Genomic DNA, 22,423 nt, shown 5'->3' on the forward strand with positions numbered 1-22,423 from the left:
GCAAGTTGAAACGAAGAGGCACGTAGCTGCCAAAGTTTCATTCTTCACACCATCATAGATTGCCCGTATTTTGATCATGTGACCATAGGGATGCTGCTACAGTCGTAATGTCAAAGCAAGAACATCCGATCTTAGCAGCATTGATACTGGGGTGGAGGAGGAGGAGGAATGTGCATGGGAGTTAGTTAGGCATAACAATATTGCAACTAGTGTGAGAACCAAGGTTTTTTTAAATAAGAGATGATAAGAAATGGCTGGGTTGGAGAACTGGAGGGAAAGCCTGCATTTCAAACTAATTGGAGAATGTTATTTATGATGGTTAGTTAGAGGAGGGAATTGTGCTTTGATACTATGTGCTCAGGGGAGGGGAATTCAGATTTTGGCTTGGCCTATGTAGGTGCCGATGCTATGCTACTCAAATAAAGATTCTTTAAGGTAAACAATGCCTCAAAGTTCTTTGAAGAGTCATCTGTCGGAACCATGACACATAAGTGTGGGGACCGGTCATAAGTCACTTTTTTCAGTACCGGTGTAACTTCAAACCATCACTAAATGAACGGTCAGGAGTCAACCGACTATAACGTTGTCATGGTTCCCACATATGAAACTCTTCAAAGAACTTTGAGGCATTGTTTACTTTAAAGAATATTTATTCGAGTAGCAACACATCGACAGGTTCATAGTCCAAGCCAAAATCTGACTTCCCCTCCCCTGAGCACATACTATCAAAGCACAATTCCCTCCTCTAACTAACAGTCATAAATCACATTCTCCAATTAGTTTGAAATGCAGGCTTTCCCTCCAGTTCTTCACCGGCCATTTCTTATCATCTCTTATTACAAACACCCTTGGTTCTCACCCTTATACAGTATTGTTTTGTCTAACTAATCTCCCATGCACATTCCTCCTCCTCCTCCCCCCCCCAGTATCATCTAATTCTAACTCTAAGAGTAAAACATAAAGTAAAAGAAAATGGCTGCATCTCCATATGTTGTCAAAGTAAGACCATCCGATGTTAGCAGCGTTGACAAATGTATTAGGAAAATCACAGTCATTTTCTTTGTTGTTGTTGTTGTTGCGAAGTCGTGTCCGACCCATCGCAACCCCGTGGACAATGTTCCTCCAGGTCTTCCTGTCCTCTAACATCTTCTGGATGGTCATTTTCTACAGGGCCTTCAATGGATCACGGTGTCCTTCATTCTCTGTTTCTCTCTTGTCACTCCAGACTCCCTGAAGTCCGAATTTCGGACAACGGACCGTATGAATGTCACGTGGGGATTTACGACAGGGCGACCCGTGAGAAGGTGGTCCTGGCCTCAGGCAACATTTTTCTCAACGTGATGTGTAAGTAATAACGATCTTCCTCTTTCATCAACCGCTGTTGATTAGGTGGGAATTCATTATATAACCCTGTGTGTGTGGGGGGGGTGTCTTTTAACCCCAGCAACTTTTCACATATATTCCACTTCACAGATAGTCCTTGAATGACGACCGTAATTAAGTCCAAAAGTTAGGTTGCTAAGCGAAACAGTTTTGCCCCGTTTTACGACCTTTCTCACCACGATTGTTAAGTGAACCCCTGCAATTGTTGAGTTAGTAACGTGGTTGCTTAAGTGAATATGGCTCCCCCATTGACTTGGCTTCTTAGAAGATCGCCAAAGGGGATCATGTGATCCCAGCACACTGCGACCGTCGTAAATATGAGTCAGTTGCCAAGGGTCTAAATTTTGATCCCCTGACCGTGGGGGATGCTGCAAACGGTCGTAAGTCTGAAAAGCAGTCCTAAGTCCCTTTTTTCAGCGCCGTTGTAACTTCGAACAGTCCCTAAATACACCGCTGTAACTTGAGGACTACCTGTACCCTTTTATTTTTATTTTATTTTTCGTAACTGGGGGAGAAAAAAAACACATGCTAGAAAATCTGCACGCAACATTGCCCAGGAGACAATTTTTAGCCTGATGCTTCGCTTAGAAAAACGAAAGCAAATTGCAATATGTCATTTTTTTTTAAAGCCTTAATTATTCCTTACATGCATCTAAGGGACACTTGCAATGAACGGTGGAATTGTACCTTTTATCACACGTTTATTTATTATTTATTTATTAAGAGGCGTGGTGGCGCAGTGCTTAGAATGCAGGATCGCAGGCTGACTCTGCCCATAGCTAGCAGTTCGATCCTGACCGGCTCAAGGTTGTACTCAGCCTTCCATCCTTCTGAGGTCGGTAAAATGAGGACCCAGATTGTTAGGGGGGGCAGCAGGCTGACTCTGTAAACCACTTAGACAGGGCTGCAAAGCACTGTGGAGCGGTATATAAGTCTAAGGGCTAGTGCTATTGTTCTTCCTTTCCCCCTTCCTTCTTTACTTCCTTCCTTCCTTCCTTCCTTCCATCCATCCATCCATCCATCCATCCATCCATGGTATGCAATGGTTAAAATGCAGCTTTGCAGTCTGACTCTGTCCACAGCCAGGAGTTCGATCCTGACCGGCTTAAGGTTGGTACTCAGCCTTCCATCCTTCCGAGGTGGGTAAAATGAGGACCCAGATTGTTGAGGGGGCAATAGGCGGATCCTGTAAACCGCTTANGCACCCGGAAGGCCACCGGCAGCCAGTGCAGCTCACGCAAAAGCGGTGTTATATGGGAGCGACGAGTCCCTCCCAACACCGCCCGCGCGGCCGCATTCTGGACTAGCTGGAGCCTCCGGATGCTCCTCAAGGGGAGCCCCATGTAGAGAGCATTACAGTAGTCCAGGCGGGAGGTGACGAGAGCATGAGTGACTGTGCGAGTTGAAATGAAGGGTCCTTGGTGCCCTCTGAGCTTGGTGATTTTCTTGCAGACGTTTCATCACCCATCTAGGTAACTTCATCAGTGCTGATAATGTTACTTACTTTGGTAATGCGACGTCTGCAAGAAAACCACCGGCGCGTCTTTACGTAGAGTTTTTAGTCAAGACCTGGCTGGTAAATCCCGCTGATTCTTTCTTGATTTCACCCAGATTATTTTGTCTCGCACAGCTTCCCTTGTGGGATGTCCCTCGGCTAAATCTGGCTTCTGTAATGCATCACGACACCTTTTCAAGTGTAGCCCCTTATCTGTAAGAGCTTGCCTGGATTATTATGCCAGGAGGTGCTTTACTCTCTCACTCCTTCCCTCCAAGAATTTTAGAACAGAAGTGAAAACAGGGGGAAGGAAGTATTTTCCCCACAGTCTACTCACAAAAAAACCCAAAAACCCTGCATTTCTTGGGCTGAATCACTCAATAACGCACCGCTGGCCTCCAGACCCTCCGTTACGAACGTTCACACACCGCAGTAGCCTTTCTCTTATTTTTAAAAAATAATTTATACCCCAGAGGGCAACCGGCTGGCTGGCTGGCTGCTGTGGACGCATACATATTGAGTTGTTTGTTGTATCATTGATACTGTTTTTCATCGTCGTGGGCTTTTTTTTTCCCCTTCTAAAAAAAGTCCCTGATGCTCATTTTGCAATTTCTGTTTTAAAATAGATCTTAACTCTTTTATGCAGCAGAAGGGGGGGCGGCGTTGACCAAGACTAGGGCTTGCTGCTCCCTCCAAACCAGGTCATCCGCGGTATGGGTGCCCCGCTTCGCAAATAATAGTCATAATTAAAAATGAGCAGGGTGGCTGTCCTTTCTGGCTATCCATCTGGACTTTGGCGCTCCAGGGATGTGGCTGGAGGGTGGGGGCCGAAGCTGAGCCCCCTCCCCTCCCCATCCTTGCCTTTTACAGCAAGATTGTCGCAGTGGGGTGAGCTGTTGCAAGCATCAAAGTAGAGCAGCTGTTGGAACTTTGCTTACCACGTAGCATCGAGGTACCTGAAGTTGACAGATGAGCTCAGGTGTAAACTGAGATTGGTTCCTCACCAGCTGTTCTGCATTGTGGTTACTTCTTGGAACGGCGAGACCACCTTCCTGTCCTGGCCACACATCTGAATCTGGCTGCAACTCTTCCAAGGGACTCCCAGGTTTCCTGTTTGAAGTTGACTCTACTCATTGGATTCTTCTTGATCTGCAAGGACCATGTCCTTCATCTCTCCATGTCCGCATCACAAAAAAGATGTTGAGAGTTTGGAAAAAAATCCAGAGAAGAGCAACTAGGATGATCAAAGGCCTGGAGACGAGAACATACGAAGAACGGCTGCGGGACTTGGGCTTGGCTAGTCTAAAGAAAAGAAGAAATAGGGGAGACATGATAGCAGCGTTCCAATATCTGAGGGGCTGTCACTAGGAAGAGGGGGCCAGGTTGTTCATCAGAGCACCAGAGGGCAGGAAGAGAAACAATGGTTGGAAACTGATCAAAGAGAGAAGCAACCTGGAATTAAGGAGAAAGTTCCTAACAGTGAGTACAATTAAACAGTGGAACAGCTTGCCTCAAGAAGATGTGGGAGCTCCATCACTGGAGGCTTTTAAGAAGAAACTAGACATTCACCTGTCTGTGATGGTATAGGTTCTCCTGCTTGAACAGGGGGCTGGACTAGAAGACCTCCAAGGTCCCTTCCAGCTCTACTCTACTCTACTCTACTCTACTCTACTCTACTCTACTCTACTCTACTCTACTCTACTCTACTCTATTCCAAAACAGCTACTACAATCCTAGGTTGCATAAACGGAGGCATAGAATCAAAATCACATGAAATATTAGTACTGGCTTATAAAGCCTTAGCAAGACCATACTTAGAATATCGCATCCAGTTTTGGTCACCATATTACAAAAACGATGTAGAGACTCTGGAAAGAATGCAGAAAAGAGCAACAAAGATGAACAGGGGTCTGGAGGCTAAAACATACAAAGAACGGTTGCAGGAATTGGGGGTGTGTAGTCTAATGAAGAGAAGGACTAGGACCGACATGATAGCAACCTTCCAATATCTCAGGGGCTGCCCCAAAGAAGAGGGAGTCAAGCTATTCTCCAAAGCACCTGAAGGCAGGAGAAGAAGCAACGGATGGAAGCTAATCAAGGAGAGAACCAACCCAGAACTAAGGAGAAATTTTCAATTAACTAGTAGAACTTCAAAAGTTCCAATACTGGAGGTTTTCAAGAAGAGATTGGACATCCATTTTTCCAGAATGACATAGGCTCTCCTGCTTGTGCAGGGGGTTGGACTAGTAGACCTCCAAGGTCCCTTCCAACTCTTGTTTTTCCGTCAACCAACCCTCCTCAGTTCGGAGGAACAGAGAGAGACCTACAGAAAATCCAAAATTCTAAGCTGGACCTGTTAAGAACTACTGTAGGAAAACAGATGGCAAGTGAGATTTTTTCCTCTCGCTGCTGCAGATAAAAACGGGCTGATGGAATCGTAGCTTTAAAACCAAACGAACAAAACAGTGCAACAAAAAAAAATGGGCAGTTGGTATCCTTAAACCTTAACGAAATCCCTGCAGCTCCGTCCTGTCATAGGCCACAGCCTTCTCCACCAGAGGCTGTTTTAAAAATAATAATTAAGCGCGGGGGGCCAAAGGGCCGTAAAATTCAAGAACTACGGCCCTGTGATATTTCCGCGTTAGGCACTGATGTTTGCAGATGCAACAGTTTTACAAGATTGCTAATTGCTGCTGGGTTGAAAAGCACCAGGGATTTTTTTTCCCTCTCGTCCGGGGTTTCAGCTTTGTGTAAAGCTGCCACGGGCTCCGCTTTTCGGAGCATTTCAGGGCTATTCAGATTCAGCAGACCGTCTCCGTACCCCCTTCCTGTGTAGGTGTGATTTGTGGGTATGCATGAGAGAGAAAGAAGAATAGGCAGAAATTCATCTCCTGCTCACGCTTTTACATTTCCCGGCCGATGTTTTAAAACCCCACCTTGTGTGGGTTTTGCAGCAGCAGTTCTGCCTCTGGAAAAATATTCCCTTGAAAACGGCTGGGATGCGGCGAGGAAGAAAAAAAAAGTCTGAGCAAAAAACGCAAGCATCAGAGGAAAAATGATTGCCCCCAAAAAAGAAGAATACATTAAGAGGAAATAATGTCTCACAAAAGTGAAGGAAGTAGACATTTTTTTAAAAAGAAACAGGAGAAGGAGAAATACATACATACATACATATATATAAAGAGAAAGAAGGAAAAATACATATAATGATAGATAACAACTTAAGATATTATATAGACAAATGCCAGGAACTTTCTCTTCTCTTTGAATCTTTACTCCTAAGCTAGCTTTGAGATACGGCACATTTTGCCTGGCCAGGTTTTGCAGATGCCGAATTTGGTGCCAATTAGCTTTTCCGTTTTATAATAGCAGTAGTAGTAGTAGTGGTGGTGGTGGTGGTGGTGGTGATGGTGATGATGATGATGATGATGATGATGATGATGATGATGATGATGATGATGATAATAATAATAATAATAATAATAATAATAATAATAATAATAATAATAAAGTTGAAAGGGACTTGGGAGGTCATCTAGTCCAACCCCCTGCTCAGGCAGGAAACCCTATACCATTTCAGACAAATGGCTGTCCAGTCTCTTCTTAAAAACTTCCAGTGTTGGAGCATTCACCACTTCTGGAGGCAGGTTGTTCCACTGGTTAATTGTTCTGACTGTCAGGAAGTTTCTCCTTAGTTCCAAGTTGCTTCTCTCCTTGGTTAGTTTCCATCCATTGCTTCTCGTCCTGCCTTCAGGGGCTTTGGAGAATAGCTTGACTCCCTCTTCTTTGGGGCAGCCCCTGAGATACTGGAAGACTGCTATCATGTCCCCCCTCGTCCTTCTCTTCATTAAACTAGACAAACCCAATTCCAGCAGCCATTCCTTATATGCTTTAGCCTCCAGTCCCCTGATCATCTTTGCTGCTCTTCTCGGCACTCTTTCTAGAATCTCAACATCTTTTTTACATCGTGGTGACCAAAACTGATCACCCTTTCTTAGCTCCACTCTGCCCTGTTCAGTCTTAAGTGGGGCTCCCTGCTTGAGCCCAACATGGGGGCAGATCCAAAGAACAAGACTTTGGGGGGTGGGAGCAGGAACGGGGTGAGATCTTCATGGACGTCACACCAAAGTGTCTATGGAGATTCTCAGTCATCCAGGCTGTGGTTGTCTCAAAGATGCTGTTTCAAAAGGCAACTGGACTTTCTTGAAGATGTTTCATTTCTCATCCAAGAAGCTTCCTCAGTTCTGACTGAATGGTGGAGGATGGAAGGAGTTATATCCCTTGCAGTCATCTAGTCATTAGCACTCTGTCTGAGAGTTGTTGAGGCCACCTGGAGGTTTATCTGTGCCCTTAAGATCACCTGAACAGTGCAAATGGGTTGTTGGGATTCCTCACCAGCCAGTGAGCCCGGCAGGTGAGTCTGAGGAATCGGAGGGGGGGGCCTGGAGTGACATCAGAGTCAGAGGAAGGCTCTGAGGAGCTCCAAGACTTACAGTCTGACGAGGAGCTTGGCCCCTCTACTCGCGCTCAGGCTGAGACACAGCTGTGCTGGGAGCCTGAGTTGGACAGTGATGAAGAACAGCTGGGACAAATCCCGGATGCACCAAAGCGCAAGCTAGAGAAGTGAGTAGGACAGAGGAATGCAGTGGAGCGGCTCCAAAGGCAAAGGAGAAGGCATTAGGAAGCCACGCCTTGGCTGAATTATAAAAGGGAAGGTGTGGGAGGTGTTGGTTGCCAAAGGCAACTGTTTGTGTTGAGGATCGAGGTTCTGTGGACTGTGTTTTGTTTGCCTTGGACTTTGACTCAGGTCTGTGAACAATAAAAGGGGATTGGTTTTTTTCTGCAGTTCCAGCCTGCTTGTTGGAAGAGGAGTTTCTCCTTGTGAGCTTAACAAGGTCTCATGTAGGCTAGGACAGAACATGAGTGTGGAGCTTTCTTGGAACTGCTGAAAGATACGAGATAGGTGGTGTCATATGCGTTATAGATACGAGATAGGTGGTGTCATATCCCTCCCCCTCCGTTGAGAGAGGGCTGTTCGCTCATAATGTAGATGGCCTCTTTGACCCCTCTTTCAAACCAGCAGTTCTCTTTTTCTAGAACGTGGACTTTGCTCTCTTCAGTAGAGTTATCTATATCTTCCAAATGCAGATGGACTGCTGAATCTTGTCCTGATGGGTTTGTTCTCCTATGGAGAGTCCAACGTCTGACCGTTTGTGTTCTTGAAGCACACTACATTCCCTGTCCCAGTGTAAAGGCCTTCAGTCCAGAAAGAGTAGGATCACCTGATTCTTCTAGAGTTGCAGAGGATTCCCTCAACTCAGATATAGTTGGTGTAGTCCATCAACTTCTTATTGACTCCTAGTGGCTTCAGGTAGAGGTTCTTGAGAACCTTTTCAGAAAGGTAGCTAGTTCCAGTAACATCTTCCTAGGACTGAGTGTGGCCGGTCCAAAGTCTCCCCTCCCATTAGCAAGTCTGGAGCTCAGTGGTCTCCTACTTTGAACTCGGCATCTTTAACCACTATCTCAAACTGGCTCCAGCATCCGGGGTAGGAATGACGAATAGAAAAAGAAGAAGTAGTCTGTAGTACAATATACTTTCCCTTTCATTCAAGTGGAGACTGGTGGATAATTCCCTGTAGTTTTCTTGAAGGTTTTTCAGAAGTAATTGGCCATTGTCTTCTCCCTAGGGCTGAGAGAAAGTGACTGGCCCATGGTCCCCCAGCTGGTTTCACGCCCAAGGATGGACTAACACTCACCATCTCTCGGTTTCTATTTCGGTGTCTTAACCACCACACCAAATCGGCTATCATAAAATGTTAGAAGTGTGTTAATAGAAGAAGACCTTTTTAAAGATGTCCCTCAAATTGGAATTATTCTTCTTCTGTTAGTATTTAGCTCTTGGTTCTGAAAGCCTTTTCCGAGTTTCTTCTCTCCCTCATCCTCTCCGTGGTCCTTCATTTTGGTTTGACACGTCCCCCTTTCCCCCAGATGGCTCCTGTCAGCCACAGCAGCAAGAAAAGCATAATTCATTTCCTAACAGGAAACCAGGTCCAAAAGATGTAATTAACTGAGGGGGTCCCAGGAGACCCCCTTTCCATCTCCAAGCATTCTCATAAATAGAACTGGCCCTTTTGACAAGGCCAACCAAGTCCCCGGGTTGAGACCCAATTGTGTCCTGCCTCAGTTACTTCTCTTAATTCAGCTGGGGGCGGGGGGGAGAAAATACAGCACGGATGGACATTTTCACACATATTGCTGAAAAAGTTTCCTGGTTTCGTGCCAAATTAGAAATCAAAGGAAGGTGGGGGACATTTTCCTACCACTACTTTATTTCCCTTAAACTTTGTGTAGGGAAGGGAGAAGGTTGAGGATGCGTGGAAGGATTTACTCACCATTTCTCTACCTGTTGGTTGCAACGTGATTGATTGATTATAAATCATCTGATTTGTATTGTGGTCTTCGTGACCACACTTGGAATCCTGCATCCAGTTTTGGTCACCACGATGTAAAAAAGATGTTGAGACTCTAGAAAGAGTACAGAGAAGAGCATCAAAGATAATTAGGGGACTGGAGGCTAAAACATATAAGGAATGGCTGCTGGAATTGCTGGTATGTCTAGATTAATGAAGAGAAGACTACAGGTGACATGATACCAGTGTTCCAGTATCACAGGGGCTGCCCCAAAGAAGAGGGAGTCAAGCTATTCTCCAAAGTGCCTGAAGGCAGGGCAAGAAGAAGCAACAGATCATAGAAACTCATCCAAGAGAGGCTGGCATTCTCCGAGCCCCGATCCTGACAACACTTGGCTCCATGCTTTCCTCTGCAGACTCAGACTCGCCCTCCTCCTCTGAACTGACATCTGGAGAGGAGTCCGGGGGGGGGATCAGATCCATGACAGCCTGGTCATTTGAGCCTCAAGTGAATTGATTGGCTGTAGGGCGGGGGATCCCCAATCCCTGGTCCATGGACTGGCACCGGTCCATGGCATGCCAGAAACCGGTCCGTGCAAACAAGTGAAGTCCCACCTGTGGGATGCAGGCAGCACGTGAAACCACGCTTCCTCCGATCTGCGGTAAAACCTCCCTCCACGGAACTGGTCCCTGGTGCCCAAAAGGTTGGGGGCCACTGCCGTAGGGACCATTGGATACAACCCCTCCCAATGCCAAAGTCTGATTGGAGAGGGAGAGAATTGGCAGTTCATTAACAGGTTGAGCTTGAGTGTGCCAACGGTGTCGGTACTTTGTGGGATCTACCACTTTGGGAAGGTAGATGCTTCATCTTGGACCTTTAACATGTCAGGAAATGCACACGGTTATCCTTTTTCCCCTCCTCCAGGGAATAAGGACGAAAAATAAATTAGAGAGAAAAGCTAAAGTCACCCAGATTGATCTTTCAGCTCAACGTTCTAGGAGTAAAATTGGGCCGGGAAAAACTCCGAATAACAAGCCTAGGTTGCTTCTGTCCTGAAAGACTTGCCAGAAGTTCTCCGTGGATCTTTTTCTTCTGGATATTTGTTTTCCCAGCGGAGTTCTTGCCTCATTACGAAGAGCCTTGTAAGTGTAAAGCAGCGGAGACTGAACAAATGACATGCCTGAAGGCTATTCCAGTTTTAATAGGAACCCTTGGGCGAATAATCCAAAAGCCTCCTCTCTTCACCAGCCCGGCCAGAGACTTAATGGAGATTCCAGAGCTGTACAAAATGACCGGGGGGAAAACGAGCTAATAAGTATGGAACAGGGAGCTAAAAGGGCAGAAGGGAGACAGGCAAAGCTTCTAAATCTAACCTGTGGAGGAGTGACTTCAAAGGAAAGGTTGCAAAGAGGAGACAAACCTGGGCAACAGGTAGCATGGAGGAACCCCTCCTTCTCATTCCCATCTTCCTTCCTCCCTCCCTCCCTCCCTCCCTCGCTCCCTTTTTCCTTCAATTCTTCCTTCCTTCCTTCCCCACCTCCCTCCTTCTCATTCCCATCTCCTTCCTTCTTTCCCTCCCTCCCTCCTTCTCCTTTCTCTCCTCTCCCTCCTTCCTTCCTTCTTCTTTTCCTGCCTCCCTCCTTCTTATTCCCATCTCCTTCCTTCCTTCCTTCCCTCCCTCCTTCTCATTCCCATCTCCTTCCTTCCTTCCTTCTTCCTTTCCTGCCTCCCTCCTTCTCATTCCCATCTCCTTCCTTCCTTCCTTCCTTCCTTCCTTCCTTCCTTCCTTCCTTCCTCCTTCCTTCTCTGCCTCCCTCCTTCTCATTGCCATCTCCTTCCTTCCTTCCCTCCCTTTCCCATTGCCTTCCTTCCTTCCTTCCTTCCTTCCTTCCTTCCTTCCTTCCTTCCTTCCTTCCTTCCTTCCTTCCTTCCTTCTCTGCCTCCCTCCTTCTCATTGCCATCTCCTTCCTTCCTTCCCTCCCTTTCCCATTGCCTTCCTTCCTTCCTTCTTCCCTCCCTCCTTCCGTCCTTCCTTCGTGTTCTATTTCGAAGCCTCCAACGATGCCTGATGTTTGTATATTAAAACAGTGGGAGGTGAGCTTGGCCACTGAGAAGACCGTCTCTACCAACGCTGTGCCCAATTTTCCCGAATGGGTCTTAAGCGATTTTATGCCAGCTCCGAACAGTTACACCTACGCACGCTTGGACATTAAAGGCAATCAAATTACATGCTCAGGGAATAAAGTTAGCCCCCACTGGGAACTTTCCAGGGGCCCTACTTTGCCGTGTGCCGTGTTGCACTGCAGCCTCCTGTGTCCGCTGGGGTTTTCATTCCTCTTGTTGTACCCCATTGAGTGTTTCCTCTTGCGTGCCGCAAGACGGAGACCTGGTTGCATTTTAATTAAGCTAACCTGCTTGCTTTGTTGAACCGGCTTCCAGGGAAGACGCTTGGTGACATCCGAGACGTTTGTAGAGCAGTCAGAAAAGAGGAAAGCAGATTAGATGGTGGTTTCAGAATCCCTACATCAGAAATAACAGAGTAACGGAACTGGAAGGGACCTTGGAGGTCTTCTAGTCCAGCCCGCTGCTCAAGTAGGAGACCCTATAGCATGTCAGAGAAATGGTTGCCCGGTCTCTTCTCGATAACCTCCAATGATGGAGCACCCACAACTTCTGGAAGAAAATCCTTCCACTGAATTATAGATTTGGGATTGTAGAATAACCGAGTTGGAAGGGACCTTGGAGGTCTTCTAGTCCAACCCCCTGCTCAGGCAGGAAACCCTGTACCATTTCAGACAAATGGCTGTCCAGTCTCTTCTTGAAAACTTCCAGTGTTGGAGCATTCACAGCTTCTGGAGGCAAGGAGTTCCACTGGCTAATTGTTCTAACTGTCAGGAAATTCCTCCTTAGTTCTAGGTTGCTTCTCTCCTTGATTAGTTTCCATCCATTGCTTCTTGTCCTGCCTTCAAGTGCCTTGGAGAACAGGTGGACCCCCCTTCTTCTTTATGGGACCCCCTTAAACATAGTTACCATGTTCAAATGTTCTTGCCCCCCCCAAATCAGTCCATCGTGCCCCAAACGCTTCTCGTTGGCTTGATTTCTTTTTTCTCTTCAAAAGAGAATTTGCCTCCTCCATTGAGTTCCCTCTACCATTAACCCCCCCCCATTTAAGGACTCCCTGGAAGGAGGGGCAGCGAAAGGGAGGTGGTGGAGGTAGAAAGAGTGCCATCAGCATCAAGGGGCATAGATTTGATTCATCTGCTGGCAATTTTCCACCCTTGAGGATATATTTGCCGCACTTACGCAATTATTGTTGAAGTTCCTTGGGTGTTCATTCACAAGATTGCTGAATGTTCCACCTTGCTGAGGGGGGTGGTCTCCGTCTTCTCCTTGGGGGGGGAGTTTAAAAGATGGCCAAGCCCTCTTCCAGGGACCAGGAGGTGACCTACTTTCCCTCTCTTGAGAAGGAGAGTCTCTCTAAACCGTCCAGACGGTGAGCAAAAAATAAAAAAAAATTGAATAGAGGGGGGGGGAAGGGAAGGATGAAAGGATTGGACTCCCAAGGTAGACGGAGGAGGAGGAGGAGGAGGCGAGAACTCTCCAGCTGGTCTTTGTGTGACCGACTGTGCTCTGTAATGACCCAAGATTGTGGCTTTTGATGGAACAAAATCTCCTTTAGATTGCAGACAGGATTGGTGGCTAAGGAGGCCGCGTGCGTTGCTTGTGAAATGAGGTCGGTTCCTCAGTAGGTGGACCTTCCCTTCCCTTCCCTGCCCACCTCTTCCTGCCTGACCTTCCCTCCCCTTCCCCTTTCTTCCCCTTCTCCTTCCTTCCTTCCTTCCTTCCTTCCTTCTTTCTGCCGTGCCCTTCCTTCCCTTTCCCCTTCCTCCCCTCCTCCTCCCCTCCCTCCCTCCCTCCCTTCCCTCCCTCCTTCCTTCCTGCTTGCCCTTCCCTCCCCTTCCTCCCCCTCCTCTCTCCTTCCTACCTTCCTTCTTCCTGTCTGCTCTACCCTCCCCTTCCCCTTCCTCCCTCTCTTCCTTCCTTCCTTCCTTCCTTCTTCCTGCCTGCTCTTCCCTTCCCTTCCCCCTTCCCCTTCTTTCCTCTCTTCCTCTCTTCCTTTCTTCCTTTCCTTCCTTCCTTCCTCTTCCTGCCTGCTCTTCCCTCCCCATCCCCTTCCCCTTCTTTCCTCTCTTCCTTCCTTCCTTCCTTCCTTTCCTTCCTTCCTTCCTCTTCCTGCCTGCTCTTCTCTCCCCATCCCCTTCCTCCCCGTCCTCTTTCCTGCCTTCCTTCCTTCTTCTTCCTGTCTGCTCTTCCCTCCCCTTCCCCTTCCTCCCCCTCTTCCTGCCTTCCTTCCTTCCTTCCTTCCTTCCTTCCTTCCTTCCTTCCTTCCTTTTCCTGCCTGCTCTTCCTCCCCCTCTCTCCCTCCCTCCCTTCCTTCCGAACAAAGCATGCTCCTAGCCACTGTCCCATATAGGAAGTCACCCACCTGCCAATCCTACTCCTAGACGCCCATTGCCTCCTGCAACTACAGGCCACGTTTTAGACTGGGGTGAGACCCTCGGAGGCCCCCGTCCCTGCCTGGTGGCCGGGCCCGGCAAGAATTGGCGCGCAAGACATCTGGCAGGCAGCAGCCTGTGCCTCCAGCGAGGTGACCAGAATACCAACGAGGGTTCTTCGCAGCTGAATTACTGAAGATTGAGAATCCTAATGCAATGTGCTAAAACCAGCCGGCAGAGTTAGCAATCAAAGATTCCTTCTTAATGCATAATGTATTAAAGATGCAGAACGCTGAGGCTGAGCCCAAGAGAAAAAACAATTTGCACAAGGACAGCTATGGCAAATACTTACTTTAAAACAACAACAACAAAAACTTGGCATATTTCTTCTTATTAACCGTTAGGCATCCAAAACCAAGATTGCTCTACCAAGAATCCTTGAGAAGATTCCCAGAGGATCCCAGACTATTCTCAGAGTAGATTTATAGGAAGGAGGTTGCGTCTTACTCAGCCTTCAAGTGCTTTGGAGAATAGATTGAACCGTCTCCTTTGTGGCAGCCCCTCGGATATTGGAACACTGTTATCATGTCACCTTAGCCTAGTCCTTTCTTTTCATCAAATGAATCCCCAATTCCTGCAACCGTTCTTCATATGTTTTAGCCTCCAGCCCCCTAATCATCTTTCTTGCTCTTCTCTGCACTCTTTCCAGAGTCTCAACATCCTTTTTATATCGTGGCGACCAAAACTGGATGCAATATTCCACGTGTGGCCTTACCAAGGCATTATATATACTAAGACTTCACGTGATCTTGATTCTCTCCCTCTGTAAATGCAGCCTGGGACTGTGTTGGCCTTTTTGGCAGCTGCAGCACATAGCTGGCTCATAATAGCAGTGATAGCAGTCTTCCAGTATCTCAGGGGCTGCCCCAAAGAAGAGGGAGTCAAGCTATTCTCCAAAGCCCCTGAAGGCCGGACAAGAAGCAACGGGTGGAAACTAAGCAAGGAGAGAAGCAACCTGGAATTCAGGAGGAATTTCCTGACAATGAGAACAATTAACCAGTGGAACAACCTGCCTCCAGAAGCGGTGAATGCTCCAACACTGGAAGTTTTTAAGAAGAGACTGGACAGCCATTTGTCTGAAATGGTATAGGGTTTCCTGCCTGAGCAGGGGGTTGGACTAGATGACTTCCAATTATTATTATTATTATTATTATTATTATTATTATTATTATTATTATTATTATTATTATTATTATTATTATTATTATTATTACTATTACTATTACTATTATTACTACTACTATTTTTATTATTATTATTATTATTATTATTACTATTATTACTACTACTATTTTTATTTTTATTTTTATTATTATTATTATTATTATTATTATTATTATTATTATTATTATTATTAGTGATTGTCCACTAGGCCTCCAAGATCCATCAACCAGAAATCCATGGTTGAATACATGACGGACGTGGAAAGGCTGCGAGCCCAAAAAGCTAACGCAATCCTTGGTTTTATAAACAGAGGCACAGAATCAAAATCGTGTGACATATTAGTACCGCTTTATAAAGCCTTAGTAAGGCCATCCCTGGAATACTGCATCCAGTTTTGGCCACCACGCTACAAAAAAGATGTTGAGACTTTAGGGAAAAGTGCAAAGAAGAGCAACTAAGATGATCCAAGGCCTGGAGACTAAAACATATGAAGAACGGCTGCAAGATTTGGGAATGGCCAGTCTGGAAAAAAAAAGGGCTAGGGTGACATGATAGCAGGATTCCAGTATTTGAGGGGCTGCCACCAAGAAGAGGGGGTCACGTTATTCTCCAAAGCACCAGAGGGAAGGACAAGAAACAACGGATGGAAACTAATGAAGGAGAGAAGCAACCTGGAATTAAGGAGAAACTTCCTAACAGTGAGGACAATTAACCAGTGGAACAGCTTGCCTTCAGAAATCATGGGTGCTCCATCACTGGAGATTTTTAAGAAAAGACTGGACGTCCATTCGTCTGAAGTGGTGTAGGGTCTCCTGTTTAAGCAGAGGTCCCTTCCAGCTGTATTCTGATTTTGAGTTTTGAAGTCTCCGTGTTAAGACAGATTGACCCATAGGAACTGGGGGTTTCTCGTAATTCCCCTGTGTGAAAGTTGGGGGTTCCTTGTCCCGCATCTTCTCACGGTGAAGGCATCCCCGTAAAATTGGGACTGGACTTGGGGGGGGGGGAAGGATGAATCCGCTGCTTGACAGACTTTTCTAGTCTGCTGACTCCCCCCCTTCGCCTTCCCGACTTTGTGCTTGGGGGAGAGGGGGGCGATGTGTGGGGGAGCCTTGCAGCTGTGTAATTAGATTCTGACATCTCCTGGGTCGGCCGGGGCAATTTGCACCTCTTCTTCTGTCGGCTGCTTCTAAATTTAGCCATCTCTGCATTAGGTAAAGATCTTGTCCTCCAGACAGCACCCTTAATTGGTTGTGATGGGTGACTTCATGGCTCAATGTTCTGGAGGCATGATTAAGGAGGGTGGCGAAGGCGGCTGGCACGAGGGAAGATGCTCCGGGCGAAGGGAGGGGGTGTAAAGGTGGAGGAGGCCGACGCCAGACAGAGGGACTCCTGTAATAAGTCTTCTCGCTAACATGACACACTGTCAGTCCCTTATGAAAGGTGCCTGCAGCTGATGAGGACGTATAAAGGTTGCTGGTTAGAATCTGCCTGAAACGCATGATGATCTTGAAGACTAGGGACCTCTTAAGGACAACCAGATCCTCCTCTGTGTAATAGAAACGCCCCACGTGGCGATTCGTGGATGCTGGTCTTGAGTGCCACCACCCTTACCATGCCTGGTTGATTGATCAGCCCTTCACAGTAGGTCAGACCCAGAAAACAGACCCTGCAGCAAAACCAGTGGTGTAGTAAAGTAGAATGACATCTGATGCAGAAGAACATCTAGAAGGGGTTGGTTTGAGTTTCTTTGTCACACTTGATCCCAACACAGGAACGTTTAGAGTGATCTCTTCTCCATGTTGCTCCTTAATGTCTTTTGGAGGTCAAAGGAAGAAGTAAGGAGGAGGAGGAGGAGGAAGAGAAGGAGAAGAAAGGAAGAAGAGGAGGAGGAGGAGGAGGAGAATGAAGAATGGAGGAGGAGGAAGAGAAGGAGAAGAAAAGAGGAGGAAGAAGGAGAAGGAAAAGAAGAAGATGATGAAAGAAGAAGGAGAAGAAGAAGAGGAGGAGAAGAACAATGAAGAAGGGGAAAGAGGAGGAGGGGGAAGAGAAGAAGAAGGGGAGGAGGAGGAGAGTGAAGAAGAAGAAGAAGAAGAAGAAGAAGAAGAAGAAGAAGAAGAAGAAGAAGAAGAAGAAGAAGAAGAAGAAGAAGAAGAAGAGGAAGAAGAAGAAGAAGAAGAAGAGGAGGAGGAGGAGGAGGAGNTTGGTGGAAATAACGTGTGGGTGAATTTGGGGGGCAAAAATTGTGTTTGGCAGCCATTTGTGAAAAGGATGGAGAGTTTTTGAACAGAGCAACGTTACTTCGTCCATCTGCCTTCTCCCCTTGGCCCAGATCCATGAACTTTCAACCCAGCGTGACCCCAACCAGCCACCAAGCATTGCTGGAATTGCTTTGACTGTTTCATGAGAGGTCGAATCTATGTGAACTTTGGGAGAAAGAGTGGATGATGGAAACCACCTTCCTGAACAGGTGGAGCCCTTCAAGAAGAAGCTCTGAATTTCCTTTCAGGGGGTCAGACTTGATGCCCTCCCGGACCTTCCCTTCTCCCCAGTTCCCTTGAGTTTTTGTGCAGCCGTGGCAAGCTCCTCCTTCCTCTCTGCTCCTTTGGAAGCAGAAATGCCCCAAATTTGGCAAACACCCCAGGGCAGGACCGCAAACCCCTCACCGGCTACGGCTGTTATATTCTGCTGTATAAAGTGGCTTTGCTCCATTATTTAAATCTGCAGCTAGACTCTGGAGCGCCTGCATCTATATTTTTCTTTCCCTCTTTCTCCATTTATCTCTTCCCCGTAGTTATCTCTTTCTTTGGGACTATTTCTCTTCCCAGCTCATTTTTCTCGCCTTGGGATACAAATCTGCACGAATGCAAGAAAGATGGAGAGGATCCTGCATCCATTGAATGGATTGTGATGTGACGAAGCCGGGAGTTCTTGAAATCGCTTCGAGGGATGCCTAAGGAGGGAACAGGGCCATCGTTCGAGCTGGAGAGGGTCTTCCAAGAAGCAATTTCCACGCCAAAAGGGAAGGAGTTGTGTGCAAGATGACTTCTTAAGGGTGCCTGTCCACCCATCTCTCTCGGTCCTGACCGTCAACTGGAGGATCCAAGTTTCCTTCCCATTGCTGCAGCCTCTTGAGACTCCACCGCCGGAGCAAATGACGTCCAAGGCCCATCGCTTGTCATAAATCAGCCGGCTCTGCTAATTCCAGTGTCACGGCAGCGGTGTTCACCAGCTGGGGCTCCCAACCCCACAGAGCTGACCTGGTTTTTAATAAAGGAAGATGGACACCCCACGGAAAGGAGAGAGAGCTGCGCATTTTCGACGGAGCAACATTGGCGGAGATTTCAGGAGAGGCTTTGAATGTCTTCACAAAAAGGATTTGTGGTCCTCCAGAAGTTGACCAACTACAAGTCCCATCCCTCTTGGCCAACGGCCATGCAGGCAGGGCTGCTCCCCGTGACAGTTTTTTTTAAAAATTGTTTTATTATTATTATTATTTTAAAAATTCCATTTCTACATTGAACAGTGCATTGTCTAGGTCAGGGGTAGGCAACCTTGGCTCTTTTATGACTCGTGGACTTCAACTCCCAGAATTCCTGAGCCGGCATGGCTCAGCTTGGAAACCTCTCCCTTTCCCCTCAGCGTGGCTGGCTCAGGAATTCTGGGAGTTGAAGTCCACCACTCATAAAAGGGCCAAGGTTGCCTACCTCTGGTCTAGGTATACAAGTATTAAAATATAATAACCATCACGTTCATAATAATCTTATCAAAGTACAATCATATACTAGGAAATAGCAATCAAAATATTAAAAATGGTATTACCCACATGAACATTAGTTATATAACAATCGAAGCATTTACTAATCCGTTATACATCGTGCTCACATAATCCACATATTCTCTCATATTCCTAACTTTGTAATCTCGTTTTTATTAGCTAGCCATTGGTAAAATAAGTCCCGTGTCATATAAAATCCTTTTTCTTCTTTCATTTTTAATGTTAATCTATCCATCTCTGTGCATCCCATGACAGTTTTAATTGCGTTAAGACATTTGTGTGTCCCACAAATCCATACCGCTTGAGAAGCAGCTTTTCATAGGCTTGAAAATATGGTGAACATAATAATAATGATGGCTTATTATGGTAGCTGCCCAGAGTCGCTTTATAGGGGAGATAGGCGTCATAAAAATTTAATAAAATAATAGCAGTTTTTCTATGGTTGATGGATTGATTTCTATAGCCGTCCAGGGTCATTTGCTGAGATGGGCATCTATAGAAGTCAAATAAATAAAGAATGCTATTATTAACTAAACTTTTACGACCTCCACCCCCCCCCCCCACTGTGGGTGGCTGTCATAATAAGCCATCATTGGAGTTTAGGTGCATCATAAACCATTCCATCTGTCTTATTTCATCTGTTTTTCCTTGGCTGAGCTTGGAAGAAAAAGCTTTCTATTTTTCCAAACCACTTGCAAAACAAAAAAAAAATGGCTTTGTGATCACAACCACAGGGGGATGAGAGACTTTGCTGCAGGGTAGGGGAAAAAAACACACCACACTAGGTATTGACTTATTCTTTGCTGGGTCTGCATTTCCTAGCTCATAAAAAGCACCAGCAAAAAAAAGAAAAGAACTAAAAACTTTCCATGGGGCGAAACGTCCTACTTAAAACCCTGAAAACTTAAAACTACTCCACGTGTAATTGCTACCAAGGCGAGCATGTATTTTTAAGAGAGAACTTAAAACATTTGTGTCTTTATCACTTCAGTAATAGAGTTGGGGAGTTGGGGAATAACTTGGAAAAATAAATCTCTGTAAATAATGGAAGAAACTGTGCACTCTCTCCAAAATGTCCATTCTGTAGCGGAAGGCCTTGGTTTTTTTTTTTTTTTTGCTTTGGTTTTTCTGTCTTTAGAATTCTGCATTCTGCATTTCTGGCATAACCTGAAGATGACCTTCACCTCTTTTTTCAATCCATTCTCCTTTCCTTTCTCCAGATGTTCTCCAGTTTGCCAATGGGGTGATGTGCAAGGGGCAGTTTTTCCCCATTTTAGAAGGAAATCTGACAGAGGGGAACGCTAGCACTACTGTGGGTTCCCGATGCATCTCACCCACTTCACTAGGACTTTCAAGCTTCAGGAGGTCTTGGAGAAACCTCTCCAGTTGACCTCACTCCTCGGACGATGCTCCTGGTCGATCAAATGAGTAACAAATATTCTTCCTTCTCCCACCAGCACCTCCCACATCCATCTCCGTCATTGCTGCGGACACTCCAGCTCCCTTCAGCCGCTACCAAGCCCAGAATTTTACCTTGGTTTGCCTTGTCGCTGGTGGAAAACCTGCCCCCACGGTAAGTTTGGATAAGCATGGAATAGGAGCCAGCTGTGTGCTGCAGCTGCCAAAAAAGCCAACTCAGTGCTGGGCTGCATTAACAGAGGGATAGAATCAAGATCACGTGAAGTGTTAATACCACTTTACAAGGCCTTGGTAAGGCCACACTTGGAATATTGCATCCAGTTTTGGTCACCACGATGTAAAAAAGATGCTGAGACTCTGGAAAGAGTACAGAGAAGAGCAACAAAGATGATTAGGGGACTGGAGGCTAAAACATATAAGGAACGGTTGCTGGAATTGGGTCTGTCTAGTCTAATGAAGAGGAGGACGAGGGGGGACAGGATAGCAGTCTTTCAGTATCTCAGGGGCTGCCCCAAAGAAGAGGCAGTCAAGCTATTCTCCAAAGCGCCTGAAGGCAGGACAAGAAGCAACGGATGGAAACTAATCAAGGAAAGAAGCAACCTAGAACTAAGGAGAAACTTCCTGACAGTCAGAACAATTAACCAGTGGAACAACCTGCCTCCAAAAGTGGTGGATGCTCCAACACGGGAAGGTTTTAAGAAGAGACTGGACAGCCAGACAGGTTCCTGCCTGAGCAGGAGGTTGGACTCGATGACCTCCAAGGTCCCTTCCAACTTTATTATTATTATTATTATTATTATTATTATTATTATTATTATTATTATTATTATTATTATTATTATTATTATTATTATTATTATTATTATTATTATTATTATTAAGAAGAATCTCCACCTCTAAACCCTGTTAAGGCATCTCTCTGTCTCCTTTTCAACTTTAATCACCCCCATTGCAGCTCACGAGACTTTGAAGTAAGGACTGTTGGCCTGCTCTTCTTGAGATGGGTCTCCAGTTTTCGCTTCAGTCCCAGTTCATAAACAGGGTGGATCCAAAGCACGTCGTAAGAGAGCACATGATCCCTACAAAATCCAGTTTAAAAAAAAAAAAAAATCTGAACTCAAGTTAATTGGCTGAGAGGGGCCTCCAAATATTCAATCAATTAGAATGGAGCTGGGAGGGACCTTGGAGGTCTTCTAGTCCAGCCCTCTGCTTAAGCAGGAGACCCTAGATCAGGGGTCTTGAAACTTGGTCCTTTTATGACGTGTGGACTTCAACTCCCAGAATTCCTCAGCCAGGCACATTGGCTGAGGAATTCTGGGAGTTGAAGTCCACAAGACATAAAAGGACCACGTTTGAAGACCCCTGCCCTAGATCATTCCAGACAGATGGCTGTCCAGTCTCTTCTTAAAACCCTTCAGTGATGAAGCACTCACAACCTCTGGAGGCCAGCTGTTCCACTGGTTAATTGTCCTCACTGTCAGGAAGTTTCTCCTTAATTCCAGGTTGCTTCTCTCCTTGATCAGTTTCCATCCGTTGCTTCTTGTCCTGCCTTCAGGCGCTTTGGAGAATAGCTTGACCCTCTCTTCTTTGGGGCAGCCCCCCAAATAATGGAAGACTGCTATCCTGTCCCCCCTCTAGACTAGCCAAAGACAAATCCTGCAACCGTTGTTCATGTGTTCATATGTCGCCAGGCCTTTCTGTCTCCCCTTTTTTAAAGCCCCCCAAAATTGCCCGGAGCACCCATAGAGAGTGGGCACCCCTGTCTTCCCATCTGGAGATTAAAAAAAAGGACTCCCACTTCAGTTGTCATCCACCTGGATACTGGTGGTCCTCACTTACCGACCGCAGTATGGACCGTTTCACTTAACAACTTGTGTAATGTATGCCGGTTGTCGGGCGCCCAAATTTTGATCCTGCGTTGTAAGGTGGAGGAACGGTGGTTAGAATTTTTTCAGTGCCGTTGTCATTTCCGATTGGTTGCTAAACAAATAGTCGTTAAGTCGAGGACTACCTTATTAAAAAGGTCTTCTGCTGCAACATCCTTTTCTGCACAGCCTTGGAACAGATATTTTATCCTTTCTGGAGTTGTTGTTTTTTTCTCGTGGTTTGGTTTCCTTCCACCCACCCTCTCTCCCGTTTAAATCATGTTCCTGGTAGTGGGATATCTTTATCCAGACAGACAGGATGCTGTGAAACGGTAGGGAACGGTGGGGAAGCCTT

General features: G+C 46.2%; 1 protein-coding gene across 1 annotated transcript in view; it reads left to right on the forward strand.

Annotated features, from left to right (window-relative positions):
• The first annotated feature begins 480 nt into the window (after positions 1 to 480).
• LOC107297040 (immunoglobulin superfamily member 21-like) overlaps positions 481 to 22,423 on the forward strand; it is a 37,804-nt gene continuing 15,861 nt past the window's right edge. Inside the window, exons 1-3 of the mRNA XM_015826397.1 lie at positions 481 to 503; positions 1,226 to 1,344; positions 20,242 to 20,357. Of these exons, the coding sequence (XP_015681883.1) occupies positions 481 to 503; positions 1,226 to 1,344; positions 20,242 to 20,357 (258 nt within the window). The remainder of the gene's footprint in view (positions 504 to 1,225; positions 1,345 to 20,241; positions 20,358 to 22,423) is intronic.

This window comes from Protobothrops mucrosquamatus, unplaced genomic scaffold (genome assembly GCF_001527695.2).
Source record: "Protobothrops mucrosquamatus isolate PMUCROS unplaced genomic scaffold, P.Mucros_1.0 scaffold3098, whole genome shotgun sequence".
Lineage (NCBI taxonomy): Eukaryota > Metazoa > Chordata > Lepidosauria > Squamata > Viperidae > Protobothrops > Protobothrops mucrosquamatus.